This window comes from Babylonia areolata, chromosome 15 (assembly GCF_041734735.1).
Source record: "Babylonia areolata isolate BAREFJ2019XMU chromosome 15, ASM4173473v1, whole genome shotgun sequence".
Classification (NCBI taxonomy): Eukaryota; Metazoa; Mollusca; class Gastropoda; order Neogastropoda; family Buccinidae; genus Babylonia; species Babylonia areolata.
Genome location: NC_134890.1, coordinates 26557927 through 26581948, shown reverse-complemented (window position 1 = coordinate 26581948; position 24022 = coordinate 26557927). Strand labels below are relative to the sequence as shown.

The following is a 24022-nucleotide window of genomic DNA, read 5'->3' as shown; positions in this document are numbered from 1 at the left end:
TGTCTCTCTCTCTCTGTGTCTCTCTGTCTTGCTCTCTCTGTCTCTCCATTCTCTCTCTCTTTGTCTCTATCTGTCTGTCTGTCCATTCTCTCCTTTCTTCCCTCCCTCTGTCTGTTCTGTCTATCTGCCTGTCCGTCTTTCTCTCTTTCTTTCTCCCTCCCCCCCCCCCCCCACCCCCCATCTCTCTCTCTCTCTCCCCTCTCTCTCTCCCTCTATATTGTCCAGTACAGCCGTAGGACTTCAAAATCCATTGAATATGTTGAAACGAGAAGGAGACCGTTTATCCTGAACTGTAAATCTACACAGAACTAATGTAATTGTATTTAGAAAGGGTGGTCACCTCTCTCGGCACGAGAAATGGAATTACGGTTTTGCAGATTTAAAGGTATCAAATTCTTATAAATATCTAGGTATACTTTTTACAACGAAGCTGAGTTTGAAAAGTATAATCATAGAGACATGTAGGAATGGAAAGAAGGGGTCATGGAAATTCTAAGATCTTTGCGCAAACTGAATTCAATTGAATCATGTATATTCTGGACACATTCGGCACAGATTGAGCCAACCCTTATTTATGGTGCAGAATTTTTGGGGAAACAGAGAATCAGGAAAAATGCACACATTCGTCATCAAACGCTTAAACAGGTTCCCGTGCATGCTTCAAATACAGTAATGTATGGAGAAACTGGTAGGCACCCTTTATACATCCAACCAGATGTTAACTGTATAAGGTATTGGTTGAAATTATATAGGTTGACTGTATCAAGAACTTGTAAACAGCAATATGAAATGTTATTTCTGAGCAGGACAAAGGGAAATAAAATCGGTCATACACTGTGAAGAAGATTTCTTAAACTATGCATGGATTTGGGATTATATGGATGTCTCAGGGAGTGGGATATGAAGAAAATTTTTTTTTCGGAATTTAAAGAGAGATTAATTGCTTCATATAAACAAAATTGACACTCTAAAATGGAAAGCTGTGAAGAACATATTTTTTTAATTTTTTAATTTTTTTTTTTTTAAGTATGCTCTTGCCAGAGAAATATATTCGGGCGATAACAAATAAATGGCATAGAATAAGTATAGCCAGATTTAGACTCAGAACACTTGGCTTGAACACACATCAAAGGTGGTTTTACACTGACCCATCCACACTCTTCCCTTGTCCAATGTGTGGGTTCTAAAGAACTATTTCATCTTCTTGGACCATTTCCACTGGCGCACCGCCAGGGTACTGTTTTATCTCCTGTTTTACTTACGTTGTATGCAAATGACTGCAAAGGAAGTAACTCCACACCTTTAATCAAATACTCAGATGATTCAGCACTTGAACACTTATCTGAATCCGATCCCATATCCTGTCAGGAAGAGGCTACCGTGCATTCAAATATAAAACTGTCGTGAATGGAAGAAAGAGCTTTGTCCCCAGCTCAGTTGAAATTATCAATCAAATCGCTACTTAAACTGAAAAATAGAAACGAACTCATGTGCATTGTCGTGTCGCAGTGTTGGTGGCGGTGAGGACAAGAGGGAATTATATGAGTAAATGTCAGGAGAGAGCGGGGGGGGGGGGGGGGGGGGGGGGGGGGGGGGGGGGGGGGGGGGGGGGGGGGGAAGGGAGGCAGAGGAGAGATATATTATTATTGTTTTTAATGTTTTAACTAAATTGTTCTTAGGCGATTGCTTTTAATACTGTTTGTTGCTCTTGAATATGTAAGGTGTTTAGATGTTTCAATGAAGTTTTCTCTTTAAATATTCGAACAAGTACATGTTTCTCAAGGCTTTTAATACGGTTAAATGTTCTCAATATATACACTGTTCTTGAATCTTTAACGAAATGTAGTTTTATGTGATCTCTTGATTGTCTAAGCACGTACACGTCTTCTGAATGCATATTTTATGTTTGTATTGTGAGCATGAGCAACACGACCACACATGAATTTCTCTCTGTTGATAATCAAGTTGACTTGACTTGAAACCATTCTGTTCAATCTAAACGGCGGCAGCTCAACGCTCCCAACACGGCAAAACATCACTGAGTGCATTGCACCACAACACGGCACCCGTGTCCCAACACACGCACAAAACCACACCCCTCCACAAATCCCTATTTCTACCTCACCCATACTCTTCCGGAACCCACGAGACTTGCTATTTTGGTAGTATTACCTCAAAGCTATCATATGTCAGCCTGTAACCCACTGGCTATTTTAGTCGTCCAATGATATTGAGCCCAACCTTTATGGTATGTTAGACCAGGAACAATCGTCATACTGAGTAGGTCACCACGCCAGAAGGCAGGATTTCTTGGCTCGCTGGTGAAAAAGACAACAGTAAAATCTGTGTCCGGGGAAAAGAAAGAAAAGCTTCTCGATGCAAGCTGTTTTCTTCATGATGAAGATGATACTGACTGGTTTGGTGTTGGCATTTCTGGCTAACAGTGTTAACGGTAACCACTGCCATATTGTTGTTTGAAAATGTCTGCTGTGTTTCTGCTTTTGTCATCTTAGTATATTTTTCTTTCTCCTTCTATGTGTGTGTGTGTGTGTGTGTGTGTGTGTGTGTGTGTGTGTGTGTGTGCGTGTGTGTGTGTGTGTGTGCGTGTGTGTGTGTGTGCGTGCGTGCGTGCGTGTGTGTGACGCACTCATGTGGATGTTCATGGAATCCTATTTCATCTACACAATATAAACTCCAGTCTCAGTGTCTTCAAAAGTCTATATCATAAACATCTAATCTTGGGGCTAAGTTCTACGAATCCTTGAAATTACTGTGACTTAAAAACAAATGATGTATTTTCAATATCCTTGCCTGTGTGTCTATCTCCTTTGCTCCCTCCCTCCTCTCTCTCCCGCTCTCTCTCTCTTTCGACAGTGTTTCATCTCTCTCCTTCGCATTTCTTCCTTCCTTACCTTTTTCCTTCCCCATCTCCACCTCTCCTCCACGTGTATGCATAGTATGTTAGTTTGTGGAGAACAGTTTATTTTCTATGCCATTTATTTGTTCTTTGTTTTTATCTTTTTTGTTAAAAAGTTTCGATTTCGATCTCTCTCTCTCTCTCTTGTCTAATTTTGTGTATCATTTTTCAGTGTTAGTATACTTGGCATTAAACAAGCCTCAGCACAACATGCCAAAAGGTGCTTTTATCCTCGCGAGTCAGCAAGGTTTACGTAAATGTTCATGTTGAACTGGTTGGAAAATTACCAGAAAAAAAGCTATGGGCCTATTTTGTATGAACATTAGTCTGTTTATGTGTTGCTTTTTTGTGTCATGGTTTGGTTGGAAGTTTTGTTGGTTTTTTTGTTGTTGTTTTTTTTGTTTTGTTTTTTCAACAATTTTTTAATTCCCCATCATTCACCCATCCATTCCACAAATCTTACATTCATTCATCAACATCTTTCTGCGGTGGTCGTTATACAGGGTTACCTGCAAATGGACAGGAAAAGAGAAATGAAAAGTGTCATGGAAACATGCAACAATGTTGGCAATGACATGATGTAAAATGCATAGAGCTTCAAGAATATGCGCTGAAGTGAAACATCTTAATAAATACATAAACAAATAAGTAAATAAATAAACATTTCTTGAGACAATATGGATAAATTATGTGACGGATGGCTTCACATTCTTTTTAAAGAAATGCTATATCAATGTATTACTGATTTATTTATTTATTTTCTTTTTTCCTTTTTTTTCTTTAGCCTCTATTTATTTTTTAAATTATGGAGCTCTTTTTTTCCAACAATTTGAGTCATATTTATAGATTCTGAACAAGCAAGGCAATATAAGGTTTAACAAAACAAAAATCTAAGTCGTAAAAATCATAGTCTGCGAAACGAAGAAGACATGGAGGTGGGCACATCATTTGACAACTTGCAAAGCTCAACGTGAGCACATGAAAACGGAGACTTACGGCCCTGATGAGACACAACCCTGACACGAATACCTTGACCTTCACAAAGAGACATGTGTGAACTCACATAGAATTGTCGTCATTTTGCATGCGACGCACCTTACTTGAAGACGCCCATCGTGTAGATCAATCAAAGCAAAAAGACCCTCAAATACACATTGGTCTTTTGACTAATTTCTATCGGTAAGGAAAACTTGTGTTTTCTCCCCTATTCATATGTAGTTATTTGTTATTATCGTTACCGTTGGGTTTTTTTTGTGAACTTTTTTTTCTTTTTCTTTTTCTTTTTTTTTTGGGGGGGGGGGGGTCCCTTTTTTTCTTTTCCTTTAAAATACTTTTTTCTTTGTGCTCTGCACGTGGCTTTTTTCATTGACCGGAAAAAAGAAAAAAACAAAACAAAAACAACAACAACAACAACAACAACAACAAAAATCATACTAATCATAGTAATAATGATAGTAATATTGATGGTAGCAGAGCAAAATAAGAAAAGAACATTTTGTGTGATAAAGAAAAAGGAGATAAGAATAGTCCCATTCATGCTTCTCTTGTGTGTGGGTTTTCTAATGATGGACTTTGTTGCGTGCTTTAATATTCTGCATGTGCATACGTATGTCTGGGTTTCTTTATGCATTAGTGTGCATTGTATGTGACATTTTCACCCAATTCTTTCTCAAAAGACAATGATGACGACAACAACAATAATAGTCAAAATAGCAATAATGATGATAATAATAATAACAACAGGTACTCAGAGGAGGAGCTGAAGAGGAATGATAATGATATTAATTAGATGCATAATTATTGCTGTTACTACCTTAGTCAACAACATCATTGCAGTCTTCATATACAATTAGGTATGTGCCATGTATATGCAGAGCATTATCAATGTTGTCAAGCATTATGTTTATTCTGTACCTATATGAACTGTATTTTTCGACGTGAGACTTGCTGTTCAAAAATTACTAAGATTGGAGATGTTGTTTTGGTTTTCTTGGCAATACTTATGCACATCTTTCCAATAAGTATTATTCTGTTTATAGTATTTACCGTACAGTTTTTAATTTCTTTGTTTTGAAAACCAAACAAGACTTCGCTTACTGTCAATTGTACTTTTTTTCAAATGTTACTACTTATATAACGTTCAACTGCTTTCCAAAAATTATTGACATTTGGGCATTCAAAAAAGAAGTGTTCAATAAAATCTACCACATCTTTGCAAGTCGTGCATTTATTGTCATCAGTCACATTCATTTTATGTAGCAAAATATTTGTTGGGTATATGTTATGGAGGATCTTCCATTGCAGTTCACGCAGTCTTACTTCTTTTGTTGCAAAATGAGGGATTAGCCAGATATCCTTATTTAATTCAATGCCAAATTTTCTTTTCCAGAATCCACATGCACACGGATTTCTTGTCTCTCTGTCATTTGTTTGATTATCTAAATATTTTGATATTACTTTTGGCTTATCATTAAAGTTGTTTGCAAAATGTCTTTCATTTGTCAAAGTGTGAATTTGTGTGTCTGCCTGTCTGATCCATTCTTTCCATTCTGCTGGAATAGCATTCATCAAAGCATGATATTCAAAATAAGTGACAGCATTGTTTTGAAGTACTTTCCTTTGGATTTCCTCCAGTGTATATGGTCTTTTATCTTCTATTTTAATCATATCCATAATTCTGTCTATTCCAATCTTAGACCAATTAGGAAAGAATAATACTTTTTTTCTTAAATTGTATGAGACTATTATTCCACAAAAGTTGATTTTGAAAATTGTGAAAATGTACGTTTTCTGCTGATTCTATTGGTTTGGTTTCTAAGTAGGTACGGAGAACTTTTCTCCAGAATTCGTTTGTAATATTGTCAATTGCTTTTAATTGATTAGGTCTGCAATTTACGTCGAGAACCTTTGGCCATTTTCCAAATTGCTTACACTGCCATTTTGGGATGTAACTCCAGTTTTCGTCTGCAGTTTTGAAAAGTTTTCCAACCCATTGCAGATAAAAACACTTTTGTAAACTGACCATATTTATCATTCTTAATCCCCCTGAGTCATAATTTCCTTCCATTACCTTCCTTTTAATTTTTTCATATGCTTTTCTGTTTGTGTGTTTTCTTTGCCAAATGAACTTGTAAAGAGTTCTGTTTATTTTCGTAAGAATATGGTCTGGCAAACCAATTGCTTGCATAACATACGTAAACTGACTTACCAGAAGAGATTTCACAATTACTATTTTTCCATGTATGCTTAGATCTCTACGACTCCAAGTCTTTATCAGATTTGTTATCTTTTCTACTCTCCCCTCCCAATTCTTTTCGATGTTTTGGGCTCTGATGCCATTTTGAAAGTAGATACCTAATATCTTTATCATTTTTGTTACTTCAAAAGGAAGGTTTTGGTTTTCACAACCTGTCCCCAGTTTCATGGCCTTAATTTTCTTTTGATTTAATACCAAGCCTGAGAATGTGGAGAAATCATTTATGATGTTGTAAGCTTTTTCAGAAAAAGAGTTGTGTCATCTGCTAATTGTTTTATTTTCATTTGCTTGTCAATTTGTCTGTTAGTAGGAAGTTTTATTCCTTTTATATTGCTGTTTCTAATCTTGATTGCCAGTATTTTTACAGCTAAAATGAAAGCTAAGGGTGAGAATGGGCATCTCTGTCTGATGCCACATGTAACGGGAAAGGGCCGTGAAATCCATCCTCCATGATTGATACTGCTAAATGTATTTTTATTCAAAATATTAACCCATTTTACAAATTGTTCACCAAACCCAAATACTCTAAATGTATGCAACAGAAAATCTCGTGAAACTGAGTCAAATGCTTTGTAATAATCTAGGGCGAGGAGATATCCTGATTCGTTTGTATGGTTCAGATAATCTATAACATCATCGATGGATCTAATGATTGATGAAATGTTTCTTCCTTTCAAGTATCCAACCTGGTCCGGATTAATTAATTTATATATAACTTTACTTAATCTGTTTGCAAGGGCTTTTGCCATTATTTTATAGTCTGTGTTCGTTAGAGTTATTGGTCTCCAGTGATCTAATTCATTACGTGATGATTCTTTTCCTTTGTGTAAAAGTTTGATTATTCCACGTCTCTGTGTATAAGACATTTCTTCGTCTGCAAACGATTCATTGAAAGAATTAGTTACAAGCTTTTTTAGTTTAATCCAGAAGAATTTCATGAATTCAGTGCTTAACCCATCACTACCTGGAGACGACCCATTTTTCATTTGTTTCAATGCGTTGCTGGCTTCTTCTTCTTTAATAAGTCCTTCACATAATGCTGCTTCATCTTGATCTAACTTTGTGAATTGTTCATCTTTCAAGAAATCGTCTGTTACTTGTGTAGTGTTATTTGTTAGTGTTGTCTGACTGTAGAGATCTGAATAAAATCTGACTTGTTCTTCTAATATTTTCATTTGGTTAGATATTATTTCTCCATTGTTCTTACAAATACTTGTCATAACATTCATATTTGATCTAGAATTTTCTAAGTGGAGGAAGAATTTTGTACTTTTTTCTCCTTCCTCAATCCATTTTTCCCAAGCTCATAACTGTTTCAGTAATACTAATTCATTTTTTTTTCTTGCATGCATTATTTTTACCATACTGTATGCAAAACCCCTTTATTTTTATTTTGCACAATTCCCATAATTCTATTGACTTACCTTGGTTTACTGTTCCATTTTCATCCATAAACTGATCAAGAAAGTTGTTCATTGACTGTACGAAAAGAGGATCTTTCAAAAATGAATTGTTGAAATGCCAGTAGCCTGGACCTCTTTCAAACCTGGAAAAAGTAAGTTCTGTAATAACTGCCTTATGGTCAGTATTAGAGATAAACATATTATTACAACTGACAATGTATTGCGACATATCTTGACTAGCAAAAGCATAGTCGAGTCTGCGAGCTATGAATGGGTTGTATCTACACCAGGTGTAGTCTTTCTCAGTTTCGTGAAGTAATCTCCAGACATCCTGAACACTGAGGGCAACAACTGTTTCTTTAAGACCAGCGATGTCTGCTTTTGGATGGGGATGACCCGAAATTATGTCCAGCTCAGTGTTGATTGCTGTGTTAAAATCACCCATTATCAGTAATCGTTCATTAGCATAATCTTTCAGTGTATTCTGGAGTGTTTTGAAAAAAGAGAGTTTCTCAACATTTTCATTAGGTGCATAAACATTAGCTATGGTGAAAGTTACTTCTTCTGTGACAACTGAAACAATTAATAATCTATCGATTTCTTTTACAAGTTGAACATTTCCTGTAAAGTGTCTTGATATCATGATCATCTCCCCTTTGGAATGACCTGTCCCTTCGTGATATATGATTTTCCCACCCCATTCCTTTTCCCACAAATCTGCAGTTTTCTTTGTAATGTGAGCCTCTTGGATACAGATAATATCACGTTTTTTGTTTTTTGAGGATATTGAATATAGATTTCCGCTTTAATTTATTATTCAGCCCTCTGGCATTAACGGAGCAAAGTCTAATAACATCCATTTAGCAAAGCATGATTTCTTCCCATAAGCGATTCATTATAAAATCAGTACACAAATCGTAAGCCATACTCAAGGTCCATGATCATAGCTGTGACCGTTTCCAGGGAGCAAAGGGGGGACGGGGGAAAGTCAATCGGGATTGCTTGCTGGTTCACAGTACAGACTGCCATCGTCAGACTCTCCACCACTGTTGTCCTGTGTTCTTCTGGCTTGTTTGTCTGCGTGGGGTGACACGGAACCCTTGGAGCGTGGACGCTTCACGGATCCCGATCCCTCCCGCCTGTATGTCTTTAGCGTGGTTTGTCTTGTCCTTTGTCTGGATCGAGTTGTTTTTCCGTCATCAGTGCTGTTTTGGTTTTGTTTGTTAGAGACCGTTGTCAATCTGTCGTCTTGTCCAGGGCTGACTGTGGTGCTGCAAGTTTGTTTGTTCTGTGTTGCGTTTTCTGTTTTGCTATTGTCTGTCTGTTCATGTCTGATAGTTGGTTCCACTGCAACAAGGTTGCACGTTGGATCCCCGGCTTTGTGTCCATCGTTCAGACATTGCCTGCACTTTACCGGGTTTGGGCAGTCCGCCGCTGTGTGTCCTTTCTGCAGGCACCGTCGACACTCCGCCTGCTGTTGTCGCTGAAGGGTCTTCTGCTCCCTGTGGTACAGGCTGGCTTTAAAAGGGCCAATGTCCACATTTCTGGGCAGGGGAACATTCGGAACTTTTATATACAGGAAACGTCTGCCTGTCTTCCAGTGTGTCAGCTTGCCGTGATCATCCCTGTCCCTTTCCGCGATCAGTTTGGAGTGGATGGTTGCTCCCAACTGCTTGACTGACTGCAACAGTTCTGTGTCGGAATTAGTGAGATGATGAATACGTCAGTGCTCATACTATCATCATTTATGTGTTGCTGTGTGACTTGTGGTCTTGTCGGAATAGTAACAAAGACAGCAGTTACAATGTCCACATTTATGGATTGCTGTTCTGTCTGGTTTAGTTAAATCCTGTGTTCGGGAACCTATTTTACCGGCATTTTTGTGCATGTATGAAACGATATTACTATTAGTCGATGTTGTAACCCATTTTCAGTGGATTTCGACTCTTAGTTTGAATGCTATATTACTATGTTTTGATGTGAAATCGGTCACTAAACTAATGTGCCACCATCTTGCTTTTTCCGTTTTTGGTCCCACAAACTATGAAAAGATTGCCAATAGGAGCAATAATTTCGACGCTAAAACAGGACATTACCCTTTTAAAAGTATCGCTATAAAGCATATACAAAAAATATAAAACAAGATATGTGGAAATATTAGCTCCGAAAGAGTCCCGAGTTGACGTTTACTACCGGAGGACGCTGGAAAAAATATAAACTGATCTTATTCATAATACACTGGATTCCTATTTAAAAGTTCGCGTGTTGTTTTACATTGTTTAACTCTCTCCATACGAACGGCGAAAGAGACGACGTTAACAGCGTTTCACCCCAATTACCACCATCAAAATATTGGAAGCGGAAGGCTCTTATACTGAAGAGGTGAATGTTGACAAAGAATACCACAATTCTGACGACGGAAGCTAAAGGTTGGGTCATTCAGACACCCACTGGACATCAGAGGGGTCTGTGTAGAGGAGAAGAGAGGACTGGCCGTACTGAGTAAGTTAATAAACCTAGTGTTTCTTGACCCTCCTGTGGAGTAATGAAAGGGGTGTTTCTCTAGATGTGGAAGGTGCAGTTTAAAAAATTGAAATTAAAACAGTGACAGAGAATAAGAACTGGAGGAGTGGGAGAGGCAGTTGATGATGACAATGATATTGTGCTAAACGAATGCATGAAATACTCTAATATCTAATATCATCATCTTAGATGAACAGATTATAAATAAATACATGAAATACAACAAAAACTCAAACAAGATTGTATCATGTATATATTTTACAACCTGTGAAAATGACACCGACGCTGACATCAGCATCTAATGATTTTGAGTGCTTGACTTTCAATCTTTTGTGCATTGTTGAGTTGTGCATACGCTTTTGTTAGTATTTTGTCTTGTTTAGACTGAGTATCAGATTAATTATATGTGCAGGGACAATTTTAGATTATTTTGAACTGTTATTTCTTTCATTATGGTTACTAAAACACGTGTGAATGTGGGAAAACTAATGTCAAAACGCAAAGCTCAAGGTAATTATCTCATTGGACAGATAATTATTCAAAAAAAAAAAAAGAAAAAAAAAGGGAAAATGCTTTCAGGTTTTTGTTGCTGTTGTTTGTTGTTGCTGTTGTTGTTGTTGTTGTTTTCATGTCATCATCAGTCAGAATGCGTCTTCTGTTTACAGCCAGTGACTTCTTCCTCATCACGGGGTCAGTGCCTCGATCCGCCACCGGAGGCAAAATTTTCCGCATGGATCCTTCGACATTCGATAGCAGTTCTATCGGCTTTTCAACACAACTGTACCTACCCGTAGCTGTAGACTTTGACACCGTTGATCAGATGATCTACTGGACAGAAGTACGTAGACATGTGGACAAAATAATCTTGTTGTACTCAGAGTGTTCCCAAGCTAAACTGTTTGAATCTGGCTTGAGAGTAAAATTAAAGTTGGTTTGTAGGTACGTCTGCTGTAATCATGATTCTAGTTCAGTTGATATTGCATTTATTTAAGTTTATTCCATGTATGTATGTATGTATGTATGTATGCATGTATGTATGTGTAGCCGTGTTCACCCCGAGTGGTATTTTATGAAGGGGACGGTATAAAAGAATGACTGACTTGCTGAATTGCAGAGTATGCAGATGAAAGGACAGAAAAGATCTGGCAAAGGCCAGAGACATATAGAAGACCAGTCACAAAAGGGTTTTTCTATTGTTTTATTTCTACACATGAATGTGTGTGGGGTTGGGGGTGGAGGATATGGGCGTATGTGTGTGTGCTTGTACAAGTAAGTGTGCCTGTGTGTGTGTTTTGTGTGTGTGTATGTGTGTGTGTGTGTGTGTGTGTGTGTGTGCGTGTGTGTGTGTGTTCGTTCTTTAGTTTAGTGTCTTTTCACTATTAGTGATATTAGACGATTAAAAATAAAATAAAATTAAATTAAATTAAAAACAAAAGGGGTGGGGAGGGGTAGAGAGAGGGGAAAGAGAAGTCAGAATAAAACAGAAAAGGTAGAAAACTACTAAGAAATGCATAACTAACATGAAATTAGCTTTAACAGTAACATATCAATAATGATAATAACTGAAACCATTAACATGATTATGAAGTACATTAAAGGAATGTAGAAATAGGGCTATGAACTAATGCCTTTGAAAGTTCTACAAAAAGAACCTCGTTAGAAATAACTTCCCCCAAATCATCTGCAGAATAGTTACTCTGTGTGAAATACTTGGGCAAGAAGATACATAACTGCTGACATTGAAACAAACTATGATGCAAGCCGAACTGCTTACCACAATGCATATAACATTCGCTGTAAGATACACTTCTATGACAGAAAATTTCATTGCTGACGAACTAACAGTAAGATCTGACACTGATTTTCCGAAAAGAGCTAAAGCTATTTCATCACAAGAAACAGTTGCAACTTACGTTTCAAATCTGTTAAAAGAATCTGGTATTAACATGAACGAGTTAGCTATAAAACCATCTTATACTCCTATTCCTTATTGGGAAATGTTGAAAGCAGATTTTGATATCAACTATTCTAAAACAAAACAAAAAAAAAAGAAGAAAACATCAATATCACGACGAGTACTGCAAGAATACACATAGCAGAAAAATACCAGAATCATCTCCATATATTTACAGATGGATCTGTTCTTGATGACAAAAATACTGGCGCGGCTTTTACTATTCTCGCTTTTAAAGTTGAAAAATCTTAATTTATTGGAAAGAATCTTTCCATTTTTACGGCTGAACTTGTTGCTATTATACAAGCATTGAGCTACTTGGTGAGCCATCAAACAGTTTTCTTGAAAATAGCATTCTTTGTTGATTCCAAATCAGTACTTTATGCTCTAGAATCATTTAGACTTGAAACAAAACCTGGCTTAGTTATCGAGGCAACTCATTTGGTACATTGTTTCAGGATTAAAGGTATTGATGTCAGTTTCTGTTGGGTGCCTTCTCATGTGGGCATTAATGGCAATGAAACTGCTGATAAAGCAGCTAAAAGAGGAGCACAAGATTCAGAAAAATCGACAAAAATACTTGTCCGACTTTCCGTGAAAGAAGCATACACTATGTTAGAAAAAACAGCATGGGGTCGATTTCATAAACGATGGAAGACTTCAAAACAGAAAGGGACATTACTCCCCGAACGTATTATTAAAGAAAAAATACCGAATTCTTCAGCTTGCTATACAAGATTAATAACTTCTACTTTCTTCCGTATAAAACTTGACGCGCTGAAGACAAAATAGTGTGTGTGTGTGTGTGTGTGTGTGTGTGTGTGTGTGTGTGTGTGCCGTGGAAGCTGCTCATGTACGTTTATGTGTATTTGATTGTATATATTATTCTGTCTAGATTACAAGATAATGTTGGATTAATATCAGTTATTGGTTAAAACCACCTGACATGTATCAGTCTGTTAACTGTAATTTAGTCATCATGCTGTCTCCTATACGGCTTACTCCAGTATAGTATATTGCAACATGATAAACTGATTCATTTGAGTGACTTTGACACAGTATAGGCTTCACCTAATCTACACTGTCAGTGTACTTTCACTAAGTCGGCATAACCTCAATCGCTTTAACTGCATTGTTTAAATGTATTAGAAATGTCATATGATGTAAGTTGTTTGGTCTTCACACATATGCATTATCTTATCGTATGTTGTTGCTTATAACAAACTGAGTGATAGTCTTTCCATGTAATATGTATACATGTGCTTTACTATTCACTTGCGCTGACATGTTGTGCTCTATGACATTTGTTTGTGCGTCACCAGTACACTGTCTTCTCTCATTATTTCTCTTCCTTATCTCTTCTTCTTCTGATAACTATTGTAAATAACACAATAGAAAAATCCTTTTGTGACTGGCCTCTATATGTTCCTGGCCTGTGCGCGCGGGGATTCTTGTCTAACCTTTAATTCAGTAAATTATTAGTTCTTTTGTACCGTACCCCAAAACACCACTCAGGTACACGGCTACACACACACACACACACACACACACACACACACACACACACACACACACACACACACACACACACATATATATATATATATATATATATATATATATATATATATATATATATATGTGTGTGTGTGTGTGTGTGTGTGTGTGTGTGTGTGTGTGTGTGTGTGAAGAATGTATGCATAAAATAATTGAAATTGTCATTTGCTGATGTAATTTTCATAACTGATTATTGAGCTATGATAAAACATTTTATTGGTAAACCTCATTATTCATTATCGGTTTCAATTCTGACCTTCCTTAAAACTTTCAATAACTGACAAATAACATTATAAATTTCACGATTCATTGTTGATTTTGTTTTGACAATGTTTTTCCTATTAACTTATCAAAGTAACCAATATGGTTGAAACACGCACACACGCACACATACGCACACACACGCATACACACACGCGCGCGCACACACATGATGCACACTTCTTGAAGATGAAATAATCTGAATCAGGTTGGGTCGGAGAAACGTATCCAACGATCATCTCTGAATGGCAATGGTGTGGTGACAGTGCTTCACGGCGGAAATGGTAAGTACACATGGCATCGTTGCTGGTGAGAACACACACTCACACACATTTGCATACACACACACACGCGCGCGCGCGCGCGCACACACACACACACACACACACACACACACACGTACATGTTTTCACACACCCGCGTTGGCGCATTGTGAAACAAAAATAATGCGATCACCAAGACAATATGTATGCAGCTTGAATTGTTCTGATTTATTGCTCATCGTCATATTGATTATCAATGTGGATTCCGGAAAGAGCGCGGAACCACCGACATAGTGTTTGCTGCAAGGCAGCTGCAAGAGAAATGTCATGAGCAAAATGCTGATCTGTTCTCCACCTATGTCGACCTCACTAAGGCCTTCGACACCGTGAGTAGAGAGGGACTGTGGAAAATCATGGCCAAGTACGGATGCCCTCGGAAATTTATTTCCTTGGTCAGCCAATTCCATGAAGGCATGCAGGCTCGAATCCAGGACAAAGGCGAAACATCTGCTCCTTTTGCTGTCACAAATGGTGTCAAGCAAGGCTGCGTCCTGGCTCCAACGCTGTTCAGCCTCATGTTCTCTGCAATGCTTACTGATGCCTTCAGAGATGGCGATGTTGGAATCGGCCTAAAGTACCGAACAGATGGCAAGTTGTTTAACCTCAGAAGGCTTCAAGCAAAAACCAAGGTCATGACAGACATCATCAGAGACTTTTTGTTTGCTGATGATTGTGCCCTCAACGCTGGATCTGAAGCTGACATGCAACTCAGCGTCGACAAGTTTGCCACTGCCAGCAGGAACTTCGGCCTTACCATCAGCACGAGGAAAACTGAAGTTCTCCATCAGCCAGCCCCAGGGAAACCCTACGTTGAGCCCAACATCACAGTCAACGGTCAGAGACTCAGTGCGGTGGAGCGGTTCACATACCTTGGCAGCACACTGTCACGAAATGCGACCATCGACGACGAAGTGAACGTCAGGATTGCAAGAGCAAGCGCAACTTTTGGTAGACTCAATGCAAATGTCTGGAACAGAAGAGGCATTAGTCTTGAGACCAAGCTAAAGGTCTACAGAGCAGTAGTTCTCCCCACACTACTGTATGCCTGCGAAACTTGGACAGTGTACCAACGACATGCCAAGAAGCTGAACCACTTCCACACAACATGCCTCAGGAAGCTACTGAACATCAAGTGGCAAGATAAGACCCCAGACACAGAGGTGCTCGCAAAAGTCACCCTTCCCAGCATCTTCACCATCCTGATGCAGTCCCAGCTTCGCTGGGCTGGACACGTGGCGCGCATGCCAGACCATCAGCTGCCCAAAAGGCTCTTCTATGGCGAGCTGCAACAAGGGAAGAGATCACACGGAGGTCAGAAGAAGCGCTTCAGAGATACTCTGAAAGTCTCTCTGAAAGCGTTTGATATCAACCCTGACTCCTGGGAGGAATCTGCAGTGGACCGTGACAAATGGCGCGCTGCTGTGCACAAAGGCGCCAAGTTGTGCGAGGCCAACAGGACTGCTGCAGCTGTTCAGAAGAGGCAGACCAGAATGTCACGGGCAAACAAGCTCCCTGACAATGGTATGCCTGTCTTTGTCTGCCCCAACTGTCAGCGAACACTTCGTGCGCAGATTTGACTATTCAGCCATCTGCGCATTCACAGATAGATTCATGAGCATCCTCCCCCCCACCCCACCACCACCCTCCCCCCATCCCCCAGCTGGATGACAACGATGGTCATCATCGATCTCGATGGACACACACCATCAGTACTGTTGCTATTGATACCTGCCACGTCATCATGTAACTGTTTCAGTCTCCCATTTGTTTGTTTTTGTTTGATGCAAAAATGGGTTGATAGGTGAGGGCATGCATCTTGTTGTGGACTGCTTTCTCAGAGTGCTAAGGGAATGGTCTTTGAGGATACTGTGAACCTCCCGTGTCTGTGTGCGATGTTGCTGTGTAGATTCAGTTTTCGATGGACTGGCCGTGGATCCCAAGTCCAGACAAATCTTCTACACAGATACAGGGAGAGACCGGATCGGCACTGTGACCATTGACACTCTTACTCACCGCACCATCATTAACAGCAGTCTTGATGAACCTCGAGCCATCGTGCTCAACACAGGAAGCAGGTGAGCACATAATTAATTGTCAGTGATAGACATTGGTAGGTCTATATGACAGACATCTGCTTGTTTTCCGCACAAGCACTCAGTGTTGTTTTGAAGATAAAAAAATCGGAAAGTATTCAAAGAAAATCATAGATTAAGTTTTTAATCGGCTGAAGTTGGAGACACATAAATTGTTTGAGAACGCGTAAGGGTTATCTGCTTCAACTGTCTTTACACTGTAAAAAAATGGTGTTGTGAGTTTGAATCTGAATGACTGAGCCTTCCAAATCAAGTGCTGCTTTTCTGGCTGCCTGGTCCGCCCTTCTGTGTGGAGAAATTCAATGGGAAGGTACAAAAGGCTTCCTTTCTTTCTTTTGCTTTATCATTGTCTGCAAGGGCGTGGGATTTACCATGGACCCCCCACCCTCCTCCAGGAATGATGTAGTCTAGTCTTAAAATGTTCTACGGTGTGTGCTGAATTAATTTTTTTTTTTTTTTACAAGTTTCCAAGAAAAACATTGGGAAGCACCGCAGTTGCATCCCTTGGCACATGGGTACCCTTTCGCGCTCCGATCAACGAAGTCAAAACAAGTTCAAGTTAAACCCCTTTTTCTTGTGAATATGTGAAAATGAGGTCAGACCACATTGCGTCAATCCTGGGAGTATGTATACACATGTGTGTCTGTATGTGTATTCATGGATAGTGCACATGTGTTTGTCTGTCTGTGCATTTCATATGTGTGTGTGTGTGTGTGTGTGTGTGTGTGTGTGTGTGCAGTGTAATGTTCTGGACGGACTGGGGAGAGGCCCCTAAGATAGAGAGAGCCAACTATGACGGCAGTGACAGAAGGACCCTGGTCAATACTGGACTCATTGCCCCCAATGCCTTGGCTCTGGATGTTCCAAGTATGTGGTGGGACAGTGAGACACAGAGAAGAAAAACCAGAAATGTTTGAAATCGGCAATTCCGCCCATGTCGAGTGAGGTGTGGATGAGTGGTTTGGAATGTACCTTAATTGATTTATATATGATCTCTTGGTTGCTTAAACACGCATATGCCATTTAAATGCATGTTTTACGTTTGGTATGTGATTCTGCACAACACAACCACGTGTGAATTTCTCTTTGGAGATGATGAAATTGACCTGACTTCAATACAATATCACACAGCAATGATAGGTTGGACAAAGATGTCAAGTGGGGAGGTGGAGATATGCAAACACACGTAGGCGGTACTAAGAGGAGCAAGACAAGACAAGATCAGACAGGCTTATTTCAGAAAACCCCATGGGGGGGTACATGAAAACATGAGATTGAAGCAGATCAGTTTATGCTGATGATCGCATTTAGGGAGTTTTAAAAATTAGATTTTTCTTTCACTCCTCTTCCGCACAAATCAAACAGTCTTGACAACTGTGCGAGTTTAAAAAAAAAAATCACTATTAAATCAATCAATCATTAAAAGAAAACACATATCCAAATGCAATATAATAAAATATATTAATTAACAAAACCCACACACAACACTAATTCCACAGGTCTGTGAACCATGTGAGCCACACACACAACACTAATTCCACAGTTTGTATTTCTTTTTATCACAACAGATTTCTCTGTGTGAAATTCGGGCTGCTCTCCCCAGGGAGAGCGCGTCGCTACACTACAGCGCCACCCTTTAAAAAAAAAAATTTTTGGTATTTTTTCCTGCATGCAGTTTTGTTTGTTTTTCCTATCGAAGTGGATTTTTCTACAGAATTTTGCCAGGAACAACCCTTTTGTTGGCGTGGGTTCTTTTACGTGCGCTAAGTGCATGCTGCACACGGGACCTCGTTTTATCGTCTCATCCGAATGACTAGCGTCCAGACCACCACTCAAGGTCTAGTGGAGGGGGAGAAAATATCGGCGGCTGAGCCGTGATTCGAACCAGCGCGCTCATATTTTCTCGCTTCCTATGCGGACGCGTTACCTCCAGGCCATCACTCCACATCAGTGAACCATGTGATCCACACACAACACTAGTTCCACAGTACAGTGAACTACGTGATCCACACACAACACTAGTTCCACAGTACAGTGAACTACGTGATCCACACACAACACCAGTTCCACAGTACAGTGAACTACGTGATCCGCACACAACACTAGTTCCACAGTACATTGAACTACGTGATCCACACACAACACTAGTTCCACAGTACAGTGAACCATGTGATCCACACACAACACTAGTTCCACAGTACAGTGAACTACGTGATCCACACACAACACTAGTTCCACAGTACATTGAACTACGTGATCCACACACAACACTAGTTCCACAGTACATTGAACTACGTGATCCACACACAACACTAGTTCCACAGTACAGTGAAGTACGTGATCCACACACAACACTAGTTCCACAGTACAGTGAAGTACGTGATCCACACGCAGGATCGAAAGAAGGTCACGGGCCGTTCAGCAACAATCACCACCAATGTCACGTAATCTTTTTTTTTTTTTTTTTTTTTTTAGATGACGTCGTTGCATTGCGTCATGATTATATCTACGTTATAGACTGTGAAAGAAAACAAAAGCACATAAACGGCAACCATTTTAACCTATAAACATTATTTGCATGGACACGTTTATGTCAGAGATGATTCACACGTTTTTGACAGAGCAGATTCACATAAAGAAGACGAAACACACTTCATACTGTACTCACAATCAATTATCATTGCTGTCATTTAAGAAATACTTTTGGAGGAGAAAAATATGCATTTATTAGGCAACATGTGCATGATTCAGAATTGCTTATTATATAAATTCTGGAACTGAACAGGGTTTTATCCCAAATTCAGATCAGAATATTCATAGGAATAATCTATAAAAACGTCAGCTCTATGAGATGAACTTTATTTGTTGAGGAAAATCAATACGCATTCATTATCATGGATAAACAGACGTTTGTTCCCTCAATAATGATGAATGATGTCTCAAAACAGGTACAAGCAAAGACACACACACACACACACACACACACACACGTACTCATAATGACCACCTTCATAACCAATCAAAATGGACATCATGAAAAAAAACAACCAACAAAAAAAAAAAAAAAAACACAAAAAAACAACAACAACAAACAACTGTGATGGAGTCTTCCGTCAGGCCGACGGATGAGTAGGCAGGCAGGCTTATCTGTCGGTGTGTGTCCTCATATGGGAGAAAAGGCCGATTCTGGATGCGCAGCACTTCCCACAGGTGTTGCAAGGGAAAACGTCTCCAGAAGTTGAGCCCTGCTTCCTTCGCTCACGCTTCTCCTTAATGGCCAGCGTTCTCTTGTTTTCAAACATCTTTATGCCACCAGAGCACATGATCCTCCAGTGACAGCGGTCAAAGGCATCAGTTTCCCAAGAAGCGATGTCTATGTCACAGGCTTTGAGGTTTGTCTTCAAGGTGTCCTTGAAGCGCTTGCAGGGTCTTCCAAGTTCGCGGTGGCCTTCCTTCAGCTGGCCATACAAGAGCATCTTGGGGATCCTGCTGTCTGTCATGCGGACAGCGTGTCACTGGATCAGCAGGCTTTCGATGCTGGGCAGGCCGCTCCTCTCTAGGACCTGGAGGTTGGAGACCCTGTCTTGCCACTTTATGCCGAGGATCTTTTGTAGGCATCTCTGGTTAAGCTGCTCAAGTTGTTGAATGTGACGGCGATACGTCGTCCATGTTTCACAGCAGTACAACAAGGTGGTCAGCACAATAGCTCTGTAGGTTTTGATTTTGGTGCTGAGCCTGATGCCTTTGTTGTTCCACAGCCTGTTGTTGAGTCTGCCAAAGGCGCAGCTGGCCTTGGTGATGCGCAGCGTCACTTCTGCATCAAGGGCTCCGTTGCTGCATAGGGTGCTGCCCAGGTAGCAAAACTTGTCGACTGACTTGATCTCTGTGTCATCGATCTTGATTGCAGGTGGGGGGTTGGGGGGGGGGGGGGGGGGGGGGGGGGGGGGTGAGGCACTGGCATTCTGTGAGCTAGCTGGTTGGTACATGGACTCAGTCTTGCTGAGGCTGATGGTGAGTCCAAATCGCCTGTAAGAGGTTGAGAACCTGTCCATAATGAACTGCATGTCCTCATGGGTGTGTGCAGCAGGTGCACAGTCATCAGCGAAGAGGAACTCTCTCAACAGTGCCTCAAACACCCTGGACCTGGCGTGGACTCACCGCAAGTTGAAAAGTTTTCCATCTGTGCGAAACTGAATGTAGATGCCCCAATGACAGTCTTGGAAGGCGTCAATCAGCGTGACAGAGAAGAGAATGGAGAACAGTGTGGTTGCCAGGACGCAGCCCTGCTTCACTCCATTTACCACAGGGAACGGATCCGACATGTCAATATTTTCCTGTACTCTCGCCTGCCATCGTGGAATGACGCAATCAGTTGGATTAGGCTCTCTGGGCAACCGAACTTTAAGAGTATCTTCCACAGACCACGGCGGTTCACCATGTCGAAGGCCTTAGTCAGGTCTACAAAGACCATGTGGAGCTCCTTGTTCTGCTCACGGCACGTCTCTTCCACTTGGCGTACGGCAAACACCATGTGACATGTTCCCCTGCCTGAGCGGAAGCCGCACTGTGCTTCAGGGATGACTGTGTTGGAGACATGGTCAACCCGTCTGTTCAGTATGATGCGGGCAAAGATCTTACTGGTGATGCAGATGAGAGAGATACCACGGTGGTTATCGCAGGGTGTTTTGCATCCCTTCCGTTTGTAAATGTGGACAATTGAAGCATCCTTGAAATCCTGGGGGACCTCCTCTCTCTCCCAGAGACTGGAACAGGGTGGTCAGCTTGTCTGTCAGCACCTCGCCTCCATACTGGTAGATGTCAGCCTGGATTCCATCCGCTCCTGGTGCTTTTCCTGACGTTGTCAGCTTCAGGGCCTTCCGGGTCTTGGCCTTGGTGGGAGGGGCAGCTAGCGAGTCATTGACTGGTAGCTGTGGGAGGGCTGCAATTACCTCCTCAGATACGGAAGAGTCCCTGTTGAGGAGGGTGTTGAAGTGCTCTGCCCAGCGGGCAAGGATGTCTTTCTTGTCTGTTAGGAGGGTGGTCCGGTCCAAGGCTCGGACAGGGGTTGATCCTGTAACTCTCAGCCCATACACAGCTCGGAGACCATCATGGAAGGTCATTATGTCGTGAGCATCAGCAGCGGACTGAAGCACTTCGGACTTTCTCTCCCACCAGGTGTTCTTCATCTCACGCAGCCTCTTCTGTGCGTGTTGCCTGGTTTGCAAGAACTGGTCCTTCTTCCTCTGGCAGTCTTTATCGGAAATGTGATCCTGATGCCGTATATGCAGTGTGTTCAGGAGCTCGTCAAACCAGTCTTTGTGGCTTCTCTGTACAAAGCCGAGTGTGTCAGCTGCTGCTGTGTACACAGCATCTCTAAAGAAAAAACAGTATGGGGACCGCAACATATCAGGAGGAAATTGTACACTTTATTCTTGGTTATCTCGACCTGCGACTGATGATTTATGCTACGAAAATTTATGAACGGATATATGTGTCTATAAGGAAGGACATACCATAAAATGCCTTGTGCAGCTGACATATCATTGTGGGTTTAAGGCAGACATTATTTCTCTAATTATATAGGAATTTTGTAATTTTATCAGGCGGTCGAAACGAAATTGAAAAAGAACACAATAAGGTGATTTCGTTTTATTTGATTTGATTACTTTACTCGCATCCATTATCCACTCAGAGTGTCAGGTCAGAGGCTCATCTCTGCTACTGGTATTCAAGGGAGGTGGTTGCTGGCTCCCTGTACATAACATGTGGCGTGCATGGCCCACCGGTGGGTGGATACGCACTGGCGCCCACGAACCAGCCCCAACTGCAGGATGCAAAACATTTATGACTTGTTTATCTAGAGTGTAAAGCCTGGATTCGGCGGACTGCGCGGGAGAAACCATCATTGGTTCAACAGGTAGAAAGGCGATTCTCAGCAGCACGGGTTCAACAGGTAGAAAGGCGATTCTCAGCAGCACGCTGTTGAGCACTCAAAGGGCACAGTGAGACACATGCAGAACACTGCCGGCCATCTACTGTATCCTGATCTATCTCAAGGCGTCTCGACTATGTCTTGCCACTGGGTCCAGATATGCCGGACGACAGAGTGAGGCTGACGACCTGTGCAACTCTCCCTCACTTTAATCCAAGTCAAGCGCAAATTATGGTTTCAAGTTCACCGCGCAACACCTCAAGTCCTCTGGCGATGGGGGAGTGGCGAAGCAGCAGGTGTGGATACACTGGAAGCTGAAGTTACAAACCTGCACACAGGCTGCCAGGGCATTGAGTCGCTCTCCACTGGACTGTAGCAGCAGTAGTTCTGGAGGGTCGGAGTGGGGGGTGGGGGGGGGGGAGAAAGTGATGGTACTCAACCTTGGCCCCTGGAACGTGAGAACTCTGGTGGATAATATCAAGGCAGACAGACCAGAGATAAGAACTGCACTGGTTGCCAAGGAGCTAGCTCGCTACAACGTGGACATTGCAGCCCTCAGCGAAACGCGCCTAGCAGACAAGGGCCAGCTTACAGAACGCGGTGGTGGATACACGTTCTTCTGGAGTGGTCGCAGCAGCACTGAACGACGAGAAGCAGGCGTGGGATTTGCCATCAAATCTCACCTGGCCTGTAAACTCACCAAGCTTCCGGAGGGAATCAACGACCGCCTGATGACACATCAGCTCCCACTTTCAAACAAGAAAGTGCAATGCTGATTAGTGTCTACGCTCCCACCATGACCAACCCAGATGACATTAAAGACAAGTTCTATGAAGAACTCGACGCCCTCATTTCAGCAGTCCCACAGTCAGAGAAACTTATTGTTCTCGGTGACTTCAATGCCAGAATAGGGACAGACTACGACACCTGGGAAGAGATCATTGGAAGACACGGCACTGGCAAGTGTAACCACAACGGCCTTCTGCTCCTTAAGACGTGTGCCATATATGACCTTTTTCATCACCAACACCTTGTTCCGCCTACCCACCGGTAACAAGAGTCATGGATGCACCCTCGCTCGAGGCACTGTCATCTTATGGACCACGTCATCACTAGGAAGAGGGACAGGCTAGACGTCAGAGTGACGAGAGCCATGTGTGGAGCCGACTGCTGGACCGACCACCACATCATTGCATCCAAGTTCAGGCTTCACATTGTGCCCATGAGAAGACCCCAAGGTCAGAAGACTGTAAAGAGGCTGAATGTCTCCAAGCTGAAAAGCAGCAAGGTTCCAGAAGAAATCGCCAATGACCTTGAAGGCAGACTACCAAACACACCACAGGAAGACGTGACCAGCGTTGAGGAACAGTGGATGGCCTTCAGAGACACTGTCTATATTACTGCCCTCGAACATCTCGGACCAGCAACCCAAAGAAACCAAGATGGTTCGATGAAAATGATGAAGAAATACAACCACTGATAACATAGAAACATCAACTGTTCATAGTGCATGAGAACGACCCCACGTCACCTTTGCCAAATGCAAGAAGAAAGGTGCAGAAGAAACTTCGCGAGATGCAGGACAGCTGGTCCAGCTAGAAGGCGGATGAAATCCAGGGCTACACAGACAGCCATAACACAAAGTGCTTCTACGGTATGCTTAAAGCTGTATATGGACCACAGTCCTCCAGCTCCTCACACCTCCTCACCGCAGGTGGGACGCAGCTGCTGACAGAGTAGAAGCAGATACCGGAGCGGTGGGCTGAGCACTTCAGCAACGGCCTTAACCGTCATGCCAACATT

General features: G+C 41.5%; 1 protein-coding gene across 1 annotated transcript in view; it reads left to right on the top strand.

Moving 5' to 3' along the window:
• The first annotated feature begins 2260 nt into the window (after positions 1 to 2260).
• Positions 2261 to 24022, top strand: part of LOC143290514 (low-density lipoprotein receptor-related protein 5-like protein) — a 46456-nt gene continuing 24694 nt past the window's right edge. Inside the window, exons 1-5 of the mRNA XM_076600021.1 lie at positions 2261 to 2452; positions 10765 to 10937; positions 14080 to 14155; positions 16101 to 16269; positions 17027 to 17154. Of these exons, the coding sequence (XP_076456136.1) occupies positions 2377 to 2452; positions 10765 to 10937; positions 14080 to 14155; positions 16101 to 16269; positions 17027 to 17154 (622 nt within the window). The 5' untranslated portion in view covers positions 2261 to 2376. The remainder of the gene's footprint in view (positions 2453 to 10764; positions 10938 to 14079; positions 14156 to 16100; positions 16270 to 17026; positions 17155 to 24022) is intronic.